General features: G+C 40.5%; 2 protein-coding genes across 5 annotated transcripts in view; one reads left to right on the plus strand and one right to left on the minus strand.

Moving 5' to 3' along the window:
• LOC117757593 (proton myo-inositol cotransporter-like) overlaps positions 1-6,500 on the plus strand; it is a 61,933-nt gene extending 55,433 nt beyond the window's left edge. The window contains exons 7-10 of the mRNA XM_034578857.1: positions 454-579; positions 728-846; positions 2,164-2,316; positions 4,104-6,500. Of these exons, the coding sequence (XP_034434748.1) occupies positions 454-579; positions 728-846; positions 2,164-2,316; positions 4,104-4,330 (625 nt within the window). The 3' untranslated portion in view covers positions 4,331-6,500. The remainder of the gene's footprint in view (positions 1-453; positions 580-727; positions 847-2,163; positions 2,317-4,103) is intronic.
• A 1,663-nt stretch (positions 6,501-8,163) lies between these two features.
• LOC117757594 lies at positions 8,164-12,829 on the minus strand. 4 transcript variants are annotated; one of them, XM_034578862.1, is made up of 17 exons: positions 12,442-12,746; positions 12,297-12,336; positions 12,052-12,205; positions 11,338-11,467; positions 11,050-11,107; positions 10,808-10,925; positions 10,577-10,671; positions 10,301-10,428; positions 10,042-10,211; positions 9,894-9,966; positions 9,749-9,782; positions 9,637-9,664; positions 9,432-9,523; positions 9,090-9,267; positions 8,859-8,993; positions 8,601-8,744; positions 8,164-8,525 (listed from the first exon to the last, which is right to left on the minus strand). In XM_034578862.1, exons 1-17 carry the CDS (start codon positions 12,462-12,464, stop codon positions 8,350-8,352), a joined length of 1,776 nt encoding a protein of 591 aa, XP_034434753.1. In that variant the 5' UTR covers positions 12,465-12,746; the 3' UTR covers positions 8,164-8,349. The 4 variants fall into 4 exon arrangements, with proteins under 4 accessions (XP_034434753.1, XP_034434749.1, XP_034434750.1 ...); XM_034578858.1 differs by having other exon boundaries at positions 8,601-8,993; positions 12,442-12,829; XM_034578859.1 differs by having other exon boundaries at positions 8,601-8,993; positions 10,811-10,925; positions 12,442-12,743.
• Between the last annotated feature and the right edge of the window lie 979 nt (positions 12,830-13,808).

Genomic DNA, 13,808 nt, shown 5'->3' on the forward strand with positions numbered 1-13,808 from the left:
TTTTTGGTTCTTCAATTTAATTCAACGCTTGCGGTATCTAGGGAACAGTCCATACAGTAATTTAATCCGGGTAATGAGGCAAGTCGCAATTAGAGGGGGTGGAATGCTGCTCTCTGTACACAGTGCATTCACAAATGATTCACACCCCTTCACCTTATTCACCTTTTGTTACGTAGCAGCCTTATGCTAAAATTGTTTAAAAGTTTATGTTTTACCATAATTAGTCGACACCCACCTCCTCCACACAAGACAACGCAAAGCAAAACATCCACATTACTTTTTACGAATATATTCCTGAAATTACTTTTTTTTTCTTCATATGGCCCAATTGTCCATCGTGTTCCAACCCTTTTTTCTCTGACATTTGACATTAAGCTCAGGTTACTCCAATTTCTCGGAATCGTATTAAAAAAGTATAGCTAATCTGTGCTGTGTCTGCCGTGTGGCCTGCAGGCTGTGTGAGCCGTGCATGCTGGACCCTGGGTGTGGCTTCTGTTACCGTGAGAATGGCTCGGCACTCCTCGCCTCCTCCTGTGTTGCAGTCAATAAGGCCTCCACCGAGCGAGCCGCATGGGGCAGGTGAGTCACAGGATGCAGGGACGAGCAATCTAGGATGCAGCAGAGAGGAAGCTCTGCTGTGGCGGGAGGAAACCTGTTAATAACATAGGATTAGAACATGAATTCAATCACTGAATGAGATATGACATATATTAAACATATGTTCCAGATGCTCAAACTCCAGCCTGATGAGAGATCAGACGTACTGGGCCTACAACTACTGTCCCACCTCCTACTCCTGGCTGGTTCTGCTGGGTCTGGTGCTCTACCTAGCTGCTTTCGCTCCAGGTAATGCTTCTGCGTCCCACCGGCTAACCTCTTCCACCTAATCCTCTCTGCATGCAGTCGGTGTATAAGCGTGAATTTACCCTTCAGCCATGTTTGGTCCTCTCCAGTTGTCGATCGGTGGGGGGATGAGGGAGGATGCATTCCCCTTTAAACCTAAAAGACCTAATAAACATACCTCTTTAACAGCCTGCCAATTCTGCCATCTCCTCTCAGCCATCCCCCGATCACCTATTAGTGAGAGTGTTGTGTGTGCACGTGAGCATCCTATAGTTAATGCTGAAAACGACATCATGGGATCCGCAGTTTATTTTTTTTAAAGTTGAAACCGAAAGCATCAAAAAGAGAACATGAGGACAGGGATTATTGCTTCGCTCGACCTCTCACTGTCACAGTCACACCGACCGTTTGTATTGAGAGAAATCCTACCGGCATCAGTGATCACCGGGGCACCGAAACCATCAGGACCATTCCCCATGGTAACAATTAACAAATGTCTTACTGGTCATCTCTAAATTAAGGTTTTACTCTTATAATCAATACAAAGACACCCACTATGACATAGTGCATAATGAATGTGTGTCCTCATTTGGATCTGGCTCCTTTCACTCTGCTCGCTCAAGTCATCGGCAACACCAAACCACTGAAACTGCAAGGAGGTTATGTTTTCACCCTCATCCATTTGTTTATTGGTTTGTTTGTTTGTAAGAAGGATTACAAAAATACTACTGACTGGATTTCCACAAAACTTGTTGTAAGCATGGTACATGGGACAAGAAAGAACCCCTTAAATTTTAGCATGCATTAGGACAAAGGGGCAGAATCAGGGATTTTTTATCACTGTCTTTAATGTGTGAGGTGTTTTTGTTTTTTACATTTTCATAGGAAATAATTCATGGATCTTGATGAAAATCTTGATGAAAAAAAACATGTGATAGGAGAGGGGCATATGAAGAAGACTGATGTCTCTGAATGTGTGGAATTTGGTCCTGCTTGATTGAATTTAAAGGGAACTGTTGGGCCTTGCTGGATGAACAGTTTGCAATTGTAGATTGTAACTGCTTTGCACTATAGTTGTTTTTACTGTGACCCTGGCAGAAAGCCTCAGAAGTGTACAAGACTCATGTACAAACAGAATCATTTTAATTAATTCCAGGAGATTAAATATTCCAAATAGACACACACTGGTCATTGATCGGCAAGTGTGGACATACCAGAATTTAATCTCAATGTGTACACAGCATACACAGTCATACTCCATCTGTTCTTTTGTTGTAACTTCACCACCACCAGGCCTCATCTCTTATCTCTTCCTCTCAGGGATGGGTCCAATGCCGTGGACCATCAACTCAGAGATCTACCCGCTGTGGGCGAGGAGCACAGGGAACGCCTGCGCCGCCGGAGTCAACTGGACCTTCAACATTCTGGTGTCTCTCACCTTCCTCCACCTGGCTCAGTACATCACCTACTATGGTCAGTACCAATTAATCGAGTTTGCATATATGTATATATATTACGTAAAATAATTATCAAGCTCTACATATTTTGTTGTATTTGTGTTTTCTTTTTATTTACAGTTATTCATAATAATGTTTATGGTTAAACTGTAAAATATCAAGTTTCAGTTAAATTTCTTTGTCATAAGCATGAAACGAAATCATTACCAAATTAGTTTTAATATATATTTTGGCTGATATATCCAAAAATATCAGCAATTTTTTCTACCTAATATATGTATTGGTGCCAGCCCCCATAAATCCATATCGGTCAAGCTTTACTAATTCAAATCTTTTATTCTTTATTTTTGTGGAATAAAAAGATAAAGACAGAACAGGGTCCGTGAACCCATGATTTTCCCTTTTCTAAAAGCTGAACTCAGAGTGTAATTTTAATCAGACTAAAAGCTTCTGTCAGGAACAGTTGCTCCTCGACATCAGTGCTGTCAGTGTGTACATAACCCAATGAGCAGATCTTGTGTAACATCCCTTCATCTTCACCTTACGTCAACACCAGTGAGGAAGTAAAAGCTAATTCACACTGAGGCCTCCCCCCTCCCCCTCCAACGCTCTTCTACACCTCCTCAGTCGATGTGGCTCAACAGCAGGTTTCTCCTCAGCCAGGAAGAAACTAACCTTTCGTGACGCTGGCGAATTGATCCATCAGGCGCGATCGCGGAGGCATCCTGAGATGCGGCGTGTCAACGATCAGTCTGAGTTCATTTATCCGATTTATAAAAATCGTTCACTGAGAATGAAAAACTGTGGCGAAACTAAACACACATGTGGATGCTGTTGTCATACAAATGTTACTGGTATTTATTATAATGCAGCCATGTCTGTTCATTTAAAATGTCTTTGTGCTTTGAGAAGAGGAAAATAGAGATCGCAGTTGGCAAGAAATCTCATTAATCCTCTGTCAGTGTTTCTGTAAGAAGGCTTTTTTCCCCATGTGTATTTGTGTCTCTATGCAGTTATTTCCTCCCCCTGTTAACCTGCTGTAATGTCACTCTGACAGGGGCATGTTACTTCTACCTCACATTTATCGTATGGTGACTAGCAGCCTGAAAGCAATGCTTCAATTCGATAAAACATTGGCACGCACATACACATCTGAATTGTAGAAGCTCGCAGGTGGTCAAGATCTAATATTAGCTGCCCTCTGGGTCTGCTGTCACCATCGCAGGCTCTTTTTCCAGGATGATAAACGACAGCAAGCCAACGTGTTCAGGAAAAAAAAGGTGGCGGCTCTCTAAGTCATGGCGATGTGTTAGTCGCCGTTCTCTCTTATAGCATTTTTTTGTTTTTTATGATTAACACTTGATTTGCAAACTGTCTCAACACAGAGAGGAACTTAAAAAAGCATATACACCAAATAAAAATGTACATCAGAATAAAAGAGCGAGAAAATAAATAAATAATTGGAAATAAAAAAATACATAAATAATAAATAAATAGACAAATAAATAGATAATAGAAATATAAATAAAGTAAAAAATAAATAAATAACTTAAATCAGGATTACAGTAGGAATGAATAAATAAATAAATGTCAAAGGGAAGGGGTTCAGGGCCATAGCAATATGGAGCATTTTTGATTTATGTAAGAGATTTCAAGGGCTTTTAATGTGATTTGGGTTCTTTGGGCCATTTCTAACTACATCTATCCACCTGACTATTAATCCTAAAAGACAGTGTCTCTAATAGTAGGCTGTTCTCTCTCTAAACCATGCAGTGACAGTGTGTTTTTCGTCCACCTCCCCAGGAGCTTTCTTCCTCTACTCCAGTATGGCCTTACTGGGTTTCATCTTCATCTACGGATGCCTGCCGGAGACCAAAGGCCGGCGTCTGGAGGAGATCGAGGCGCTGTTCGAGAACCAGCTCTGCTCCTGTGGCGCCACCGATTCTGACGAGGGACGGCAGGTCGAGTACATCCGGGTCAAAGGCTCAAACTATCATCTATCGGACAACGACGCATCTGACGTGGACTAGGGAGAGTTTTGGGTGTTGTTGTATTTTCCCTCTGCAGAGATGTTGGGTGTGTAATATTTATAATTTTTTTAAACATGAGCTAAGGAGTCACTGATTTCCCTCACTGCTGTTTGATAACAGCTAAAAAGGCCTTTTGCTTATATCAGCAATGTGAGTTCACTTTCAAATCAGTCAATTCAGGAATCCAAAAATCAACGACGAGGCTTGAGTTTGGTTGTGAACGTTTTGTTTTCAGATAATCTCTGGACTGAGGGTGAGCTGACAACAAGCTGCTTTAGTCAACGGCTAATTCTCAACCATGCACGTAGAAAAGACGAAACCATTCTCTTTTCCACACATAAAGAGATTTCACATAAATACACAGAGATCCAGTGTCAGGAAACATGACATATATTCATGTATAAGGGACGTCCAGCCATGATGACGTATTTTACAAAAGGAGCTGTGGCACAAATGTTTTTTGTTCTTTGAGTATATATCAGTTAGGATTTCTATATAATGTTGTACATACAGTACAGTAGAAGAAGAATAACACGACATAGCCATCCTTACAGCGCCATGTCGTTAATAGTGATCGTGGTCTCGGATACCTGGACGTGTGTGTCCACAATGTTGCCGTTGGCGTGACTGCCGTTATAACTCATCGTCGATCTGTAGAACCATTCTGCCTTTCTATATGAAACACGTCTCAGTTACATGTCGTTTTAAGCTTGTAGCATCGCACATTAAAGCAGCACTATGTAACATTTACTGATGAACAGCGCCCTCTGCAGCCACTCATGGTGATTTATTCTGTTGGACTCAGTGTCCGAGCAATTGTTTTTTTAATGTAGAGAACAAAACAAAGCCTGTCAATGTGTTAACCAGAGTTCTGAATGTGTAGTCCCTCTCACTGAACTGAAACCCAACTGAACGGTGGATATTACCCATGATCCCCAGCTTCCCGAGCCACAAGAGCTGCTGCTGTAACAAATACACAACTCTTAATGTTTTAAATGTTTACTCGCTGAATAATGGAGATAAACTCTGGTTTGAAATGATTTCTAAGTCTTTTTAACTGATCTACATTTCAACATTACTCTTGCTGGACTTGCTGGACCTGATTCTGGCAATTTAAGCTGCGACTGTCAGTCAGTTACACACTTCTCACAGAAACACACAACTCACCAAAGTTATATGGAGTAAGAACAGATGTTCAGAGTAAAGAGTGGGAATGAAAGAGGCTCCATTCTCCCTATTCCAAGTCAGTGTAGCATCAAACTCATTTTTAAGCTGCTATTTTAAGTTAGAAAAAGTTGCGTAGTGATGCTTTAACATCAGCTCCTCCTAGACTAGTCTCAGCTTGTGTTCACTCTCATAATTTTTATGAAAGGAAAACACGAGAGATGTACAGTATGTTGTTTAAAAATTAGCAACCTTTATTGTCAGTGGGTGCACAAACAAAGACACCACTGCTGTAGCACTGAGAGGAAATAGAACTTATATGGACCATTTATGTTTATTTATTTATTTAGAATTATTTAAAATGTTTGCACAAATGATGAATATCTCTTCAGCATAGTTTGTTTTTCTGGTTGGTTCTGTTTCCTATCTGCGTCTCAAAAAAGGCAGTTTGAACATAACACTATGGAGACTACAGTTTAATCTACAATCTGATTCATTCTGTCTCTGTGACCCGATGCCATAAACCATAGCAACTCACCACTGCTGGATATATTCTCCATTTAATAATATTTCAAACAAAGACAGCCAGTGTCCCCTATCCGTGGTGGTGAATTAAAAACTATTAGTTTTATCTTAACATGATAATATTAGTGCCTGTGTATCGTGAAGTTGCCTAATGGCAATTTTTCAGTCACATTCGTAATGTGGACTTGTATGTGTTTCGTTATGTAAGTCTACATAGCTTTTTTTTAATGTGACATGTACATATTTGCCTCTCACCTATGGCGGAATTTTATTTTTGTATTATTATTATGGTTTAATGTATTTCGATTTTTCGTCTTCCTCCATAGCCTTATGTACAAAATAGCAGAGTGTACCAGTTACCGTATGTGGTTCTCGTGTCAACACGTCGAGGAGTAGGACTTAGTGTAAATTGCCAGTGTTGTTTTGTAGAAGTAAGAGTGCGTGAGGTTCTTAGTCACATACACATAAGTTTCAGTGTATCGGAAACTGTCAGAAAGTTAACAACGGATTCACTTTAACAAAACTGATTAATAAGGCGTCAACAGGTTGCGCTGTTTCTGTGTTCGATGAAAAGGGTTCTCGTGACAGATCAAGGACAGTCCATGGTATTAACCCATAATGAATTCATATGATTTTTAAATTAACTTTTCAAATGAGCAAAATTTCAAGCTAGAGACAAGACTAGTAAAACAGTGATCACATAGCATCCAGCACCTTCATTTGGAAACCCAATAACTGTCCTTCAAACACACTTGGAAAAAGTTAACATAGATTTCATTCACAGCACATTTTTTACTAATTGTAGTTATTATCTGCTGATCAGTTTCCAAAGCATGCTCTACATTTCAAATTGATTGATTTTTATTCTTGAAACTTGCAAGCAGCCGCTGATTTGTATTCCATTCTTTTCAAGAAGCAATGAAAAATCCCAAAAACAAAATTATAATGTATCGATTTTTTTCCCTGTCTTTATTCAAGAGATTTCAAAGATTTCCCATTCAGATTTTGTAATGCTCTCTCTCAAAACCCTGAGCTTGTAGTCATATAGCCCCTGCTTATGCTCAAACTGTGCGCTTGAACTCAGACATTTTGTTGCTTCCGCTCAGATTTCCTGCGCTCCAGCTTCAGTTCTTCATACTGCTTCTGTGACGCATCTGCTCTAGGACTTTTTTGTGTGCAACATGTCCGTCAGAATTCCAAAACCAATGCTAGGTGTAGTGTTTACAAATGAAACTGAAGTTTTGCTCTCAAACAGAAAGACCACACCCTTGAACAAAGATAGGGGACAAAAAACATAATAGTGAATGTTTTAAACGATACAGCCTTAGCACAGAAACTATAAAAGGTCAACATAAAAATCCATCACGTGCTTTTCAAAATGATCGGCACTAATGTAAAGTACCTATGATTTGTAGTTAGGAGGCTGGAACATGCAACCATGCATTGGAACCAAACAATTGGTTACAAGTGCTGGTGCGAAACATCCTAGATAAACCTTTCTGTTTTCAGAAAAAGACAATTAACTTAGACCACTTTTTCTACTTGGTAATTTAGTCCTTAAAACCAGCTTGTTTAACCTTTTAAACTAATGGAGACTAGTTTGTACAGGTTTAAAAGCAAAGAAAATAACCAGTCCCCAAGTGAAGATATTGTTTTAACTCAAAACAACACAAACTAGTTTTATACCGAGAGTATTATTACAGATAAAACATATGTCCTTGACCCAGATTATGTAACGAAAAGCTAATGTTGACCAAATATTTACCGTGAGTGTTTCAGGCCGCAGCTTATCACTGACGTTAACATGCAGTTTGTGTTAACACCCAGTTTGTGTTAACACCCAGTTTGTGTTAACACCCAGTTTGTGTTAACACCGTCCTCCACCACACTGGGGATGTTTTCATGTGTTCTTATGGTGAAATGGTTGTAATTTTTTTCTATGTGAACCAACTACGTGTGTTTCTAGTTTACGAGGAACTACAGAATACAAATAAAATAAAAAGTGATGTATACTTTATTTGACTATTGTTAAAGCTGTAAATGTTTTGCTAGAGTTTATATTCTATAAAATAAAAATATCTTAATGAAATCTTAACACTTGAATATGTATACAGGGAAAGAAATAAAGTTATGAATCAGAGAAAGGCTTTTCGGGGCTTTATTTCACTGTCTCTCTGAACAAACACTGAATACTATATGTGGTTTTACACCTTAAAACTCATTTTTGAACAATACTTTGAAATCTAAAAAACACATGCACAGAACAGGCATACTTTTCAATTCTTGCCTCCTTCCATCCAGCTTCTTTTCGTCCAGCTGCGTCACCTCTCCTAAGTCTTCCTCTCCCTGAGCAGGACCAAAATATCTGCTATTTCCTGAGGAGCTCCGGCCTCCTCTTCAGTGGCAGATGTGACCTCCTCCCTCGCACTCTCCGAGAGGTCTGTCATCATCGCAGGGTCCGTTTCGTGTCGCTCTCTCTCATCGCTGCCCTCTTCACTCTCCTCACCTACATCAGAAACACAATTAGGAGTTGGCAAAATCAGTGTTATTCGTTTCTTTCTGAAGTATCTCACTGTTATACCTCTGGCATCAGTTGCGTTTGCAGCATCTGGAAAGCAGTCGATGGGTAGCTTCATGAATATTTTGCCATTGTCGCCTGGTGGAGAATCAGCCTTGGGTTTCTTCTTGCTCCAGGGCGTATTCTTCCCTCCATTCCCCGTTGAAGCTGAGTGTGTGTTCGGCTGAGCAGCGGTGTCAGTCTGCCTCCCTGTGGCTGCATGTTGCATCGACAGGCCGACAGGTGGAAGGTGCACGCTGAACACAGGATGTCTGGACGCACCGTCTGCAGTGAAGATGCACTGAGTGGAGGCGTCGCACATCTCTGCAGCGGGGATGGCGACAGTTTGAGTTCCTGCATCTCGAGTTCCGCTGGATGGTTTTTGGCACTTACAAACCTCTGGGTTCAGAGGTTGAACTAGAGGGTGAGAAGATGCAGATTGAGCCGGTGTGTTTTTTCTCTGTCGCCCGTTACTTCCTGAGGATTTGTCTGGGTAAGCCAACCTCTCCATACCTTTCTCGTCAACTCTGATGTTTGTTTTGGGTTTTATGCGGGGAGTAAGAGGCCTGGGCTGGGAGTGACTTTGTTTCGGTTTAACCTGCGAGCCCTGGTTTGAGGTGTCTACACAACAGGCTCGTTCCACATATGAAGAAGCAGAAGGCTGGAGACATGGTGGGCAGTAATCTTCGCCCTAACACAGTTAGAGAAGGAAAACACAACATGAGTTCATGTGAAATATTATGTCTTAAGAGAAAAGTGGTGCTTGATGTTTGGCCTTGAAGAATCTTTTTAAATAAAGTCTGAGATGACTATACAAATACAGTGCAGCAGCAGGTTGGATGCAACTTCACTTACGTCATTAGAGTCTGAACTGAGGTAACATCCTGGAGAAGAGAAACTTGGTAAATATCCACAGTCATTCATGGAGCCACTGTGTCCAGGACATGCTTAGGGATTAAGAAAAATAAGGCATCAATTAATTTTCGTCTTTCTTCCTCCAGCATATACAGTACATCATAGGACATTAGTTAACACAGATGATAAAACTTCAGAAACTTACAAAGGTTCTTGACACCACAGTTGGAGAGCTGTCAAGGAAACAGAATTGACAGTTACAAACTCTACCACTTGGTGGCAGTAAATAGCTACTTCAAACACAAGACTGTATTTACCTCCATTCCCATGCACTGTGATTCTGGTACAGTTCTGACAGTAAAGATTAAGAAAGAAAAAACAACAACATCAGAACAAATTCAAAATATAAATCCTATCCTTAATAATAATTTAAATGTTTATATATGAGGTGTAAACACTTACTGTGGTGCTGAGGATTTGACTGGTGTTTCATTTTTGAGATAGATCTTTGATTTTAAGCTCCCAATATGAAAAGCTGCAATTAAATTTGATGTTAATCTGAGGATAAAAGACTCATTGTGCCAATTTAAAGGTTTACAGCTAAATTTACCTTCTTTTTCGTTGTCTTCATTACTGAAGCCTCTGAAGAGGTCCTCCTCAAACTGCTGCTCGCACTCTGACTGGTTCAGTATGAAGTCCATCATGGGCTCCTTGTCCTCTGGTTGGTTATTGAGGGAGAAGCTGACCTCGTGTCTTGCACGCCCTCTTACCTCTGTGACGCTGTGAAAACACACAAGCTTTGAGCGGTTACAAAATAAAAGATAGCAAATAATCCATCTACGTCCTAGTGGTGGTCTGTGTGGCCTCACTCTGGTTCTGGACTTCCAAACAGGACTTGCTCTACTGTGGGTGTCTCCAGTTGGTAGAGGGGAGGGTTTGATCCACAGGACCAGGGCATGTTGTCCGTCATACCTCTGGGGTGGGAGAAAGGCTGGAACTAACAAAGTAAATTAGTAAAACGCCATTTTGGTTGTGATGAATTAAAAAGTTTTTGTTATTTAATGGCTACAGAGGTGAGAATGCTGCTGTCTGATTCATCCCAGTTTCCCTTTCAACTTGAAACTATAATATTCTCTTTGCAGCACCTTGATCTGCTCCAGGCCTGAAGTGTCCCAGGGTGGAGGTGGCTGTGTCTGTGTCTGACCTCTCGGCCGAAGGTTCAGCTTCAGCGGGAACATTCCTGTGGAGAGCAGTGGGATTAGGACTAAACTGACCGATTGCGCAATAATATTCTTATGCAAAGTTTTAAAAAAGCCCAATTAACATTATGTAATTGTATTTCATGCACGTCTGATCTACAGAATACTTCACAGCACCACCTTGGCCTGAAGAGGCTGTTGAAGTGGAGGAGAAGGGGCTGAGGGGGTCGGCCACGGTCTGCCGGTAGTCAGACGCGCTGTTGTCTGAGAAAGCTGACTCCAGCACTGGTGACAACTGGTGAGACAGAAAAATAAATCCCTTTTAATCTAAAGATCCCAACATTTGTTCATGTCCAGCACCTTTTCTAAGATAAGAAATGCTTAAAAAGTACAATATGAATAACTGGAGAGAAACTAACCTGCCGACAGTTGAAGCCTTGTGGAATAGCATGACTTTTCTGTCTTGTTCCTTGACCACTATATATAGATATAGAAGATAGAGTGTAGATGACCTATCATTAATCAGGTATTCATCATTTATTTACCAAGTACTCTGACAGCTCCTGCAGCCTCAAGTTCAGTGAGCAAACTGCTCACTGAACTTGATCTAACTGCGATTAAACTGTCCGATATTGACAAAATCAAATGACAGAGTATTCTTAAAAGTATTCCTAATCTGGCTAAGACGACTCATTCTCAACCTGTACCTGCACTGCGACTGGCTCTCGACCAGACTGAGCTGTGATGGAGAGCACGGGCTCATCGGGAGAACCAGGGGATTATTATGCTTTCTTGATCCTATCCTGCCACTGCCGAGGACTGCCACTTTAGGAAGATCTGAAAATAAAAATACAAACACTTTTTACTGCCCTCAATGGCCACCATCCTGCCCCTATTACTGACCAAAACAAACTGTTTCTCTCACATGACACCAATTCTGGCCTCCCTCCGTTGGCGTCGAGTCTCTTTTATAATTCATTTAAAAATACTTTCGATCACTTACGAAGCTATAAATGATCTGGAGCCAGAGTACATTCACTCTAACAGACTGCTTGGATCAGCCAGTACGTCTTCTTACTGTTTGAGTCCTGGTTAGAGACTAAAGGTGATCGAGCCTCTGCAGTTCTGGCTCCTTAGATCTGCAACAGCCTTCCACAGACTGATACATCAGCTCCCTCTGTTGCTAGCACGTTTCTGCATACCTGTATAATTTTGTTTATTCATTTGATGCTCTTAATGTTGCATGCTTTATTTTCTCCTTGGAAAGCATGCGGTTGCTTTAAAGGTGCAAAACAGTATGTATTATCTTATTAACTACTTATAAAAACTACTTTCAGATGTTTAAAGAAGTAGTTAAGAGAGCTGAGCTCTTTATTCTACTAAACTGAGCTCCTGCCTACACAAGCTTTTCCATTTCTTACCTTTATTTTCCTTTTTAGCAGCAATCTGGTTGACAATGAACAGAGTGACCAGGTCCATGCTGCCTGAACCAGCGGCGGTGTCTCCAGGGGATGATGGCAGAGCTTTCCCCGACTTTATTAGCTTCTTCTGCATTTTTCTCCTTTCAAAGAACTCCTGGCAGAGAGAAAAACAACATGTCCTCAATATTCTGCTGGACACACGGAATGAAAAAGCGTGTAAAAATACATTTGTTTGAGTGAGTCACCCTCTGCTTCTTAGTGTCGCTCTTCATCACTAATCTGCTCCTGCAAAGAAGAGAGGTCTCGACGTTAGCATTTGCTAGCTTGGCTCTGCTAACATGTTTCTGATATTAGCAAGACAGCTAGCTAAAGCATTAGCTCGTCTCTTACCTTGAACCACCGACCCAGTTCATCCTCAGCGGCTGTACGTGTCACAGTGGACGGCAGAGAGGTGAGTGCGAAAACAACAAAGATAGTGTTTGTGTCTGGGAGAGGTTAGCTAACCTGAGCTAAAGCTAAACACCACTATCCATCCGCACGCCGGTCAGACACGTTCATGAATTTGAATCATGTATTTTTTTAATGAATAACGTCACGTCGTTTATTTATTTTACTGGAAACAAACGTGTTTTCTTCTGTGACATGTTGTGGCCATGACATAAATTACACTGAGTGGTGCGGCCACGCTATTACAGCAAGTCAATGATCCTATTGTGTGAATGCGAGGAGACAAGGTAGCCAGGCAACGCGGGACAGAAAAGTAGACCGTGCTCAATGTGATGGATGGGGAGAAACGATGCTGGTTTAAATCATATAACTGGACCCAATTATTGCTCTGTTTTACTGACTGACCTCAAACTTCAGGACAAGATGGTGAATATCCCTTGCACGTTTGAAGGTCTTCTACACAATTAAAGTTTAGTAGATCGAGTAGTTCAGTAGATCAGGCATCATTTACCTCTAATGTCTCTCTAAACCAAACGCTGTCTTATTTTAGAACATATGACAAGATGGAAAATATCCCTTGTACGTCCTACCGCACTAATTAAAGCCTACAACCAGTTCATTTTATCTGATGTTAGTGACATTTCTTCAGTTGTGTACCTAAGCATCATCAAGTACACAAGTAGATTCACAAAGAATTGCCAAAGTTTATGTATCTTCTTAATTTGGTTAGACTACACTTTTACTCTATACAATCCAGAGGTGAAATCTATCACCTTTTATCCCACTACACTGACCTGACATGTGTAGGCGCATGCTGTTGATTTAGAAATTTACATGAGCGCATTGTGAACACACAAGTGACAACAGTGCACTGCTCTTATGTCAGGTTAACTCTCTTAATAGTGCAATATTCATTATGTCTGTGCAATACAATGGTTCATGTGCAATACAGTCACTGTACATATTGTATGTATACTGTATACTAGTTTTTATTCCATTTATATTTTTCTATATTATTATATTTAATATTACATTACTAATGCCTATTTTTTACTTTTGAATTTCTTATTATCTTATCTTATCTTATCTGAATGCTCTTCCTAAAGATTAGTGTGTGAATTAGTGGTGTATTTGTGCAAGTATAAATATAAAAAATATAGAAATAGGAAACAAAATTAAATGTAAAATAATACTATAAGCCCCAGTGAGGGATTGTGCTATTCGTTTTAAGTAAACACTACAGACTGGATTTTGCAGAGTACAATTAGTCAGTTATTTGCCACAGGAAGTTAAAGTGTCTGTTACAACAA

The sequence above is a fragment of the Hippoglossus hippoglossus genome, chromosome 23, assembly GCF_009819705.1.
Source record: "Hippoglossus hippoglossus isolate fHipHip1 chromosome 23, fHipHip1.pri, whole genome shotgun sequence".
NCBI classification, from domain to species: Eukaryota; Metazoa; Chordata; class Actinopteri; order Pleuronectiformes; family Pleuronectidae; genus Hippoglossus; species Hippoglossus hippoglossus.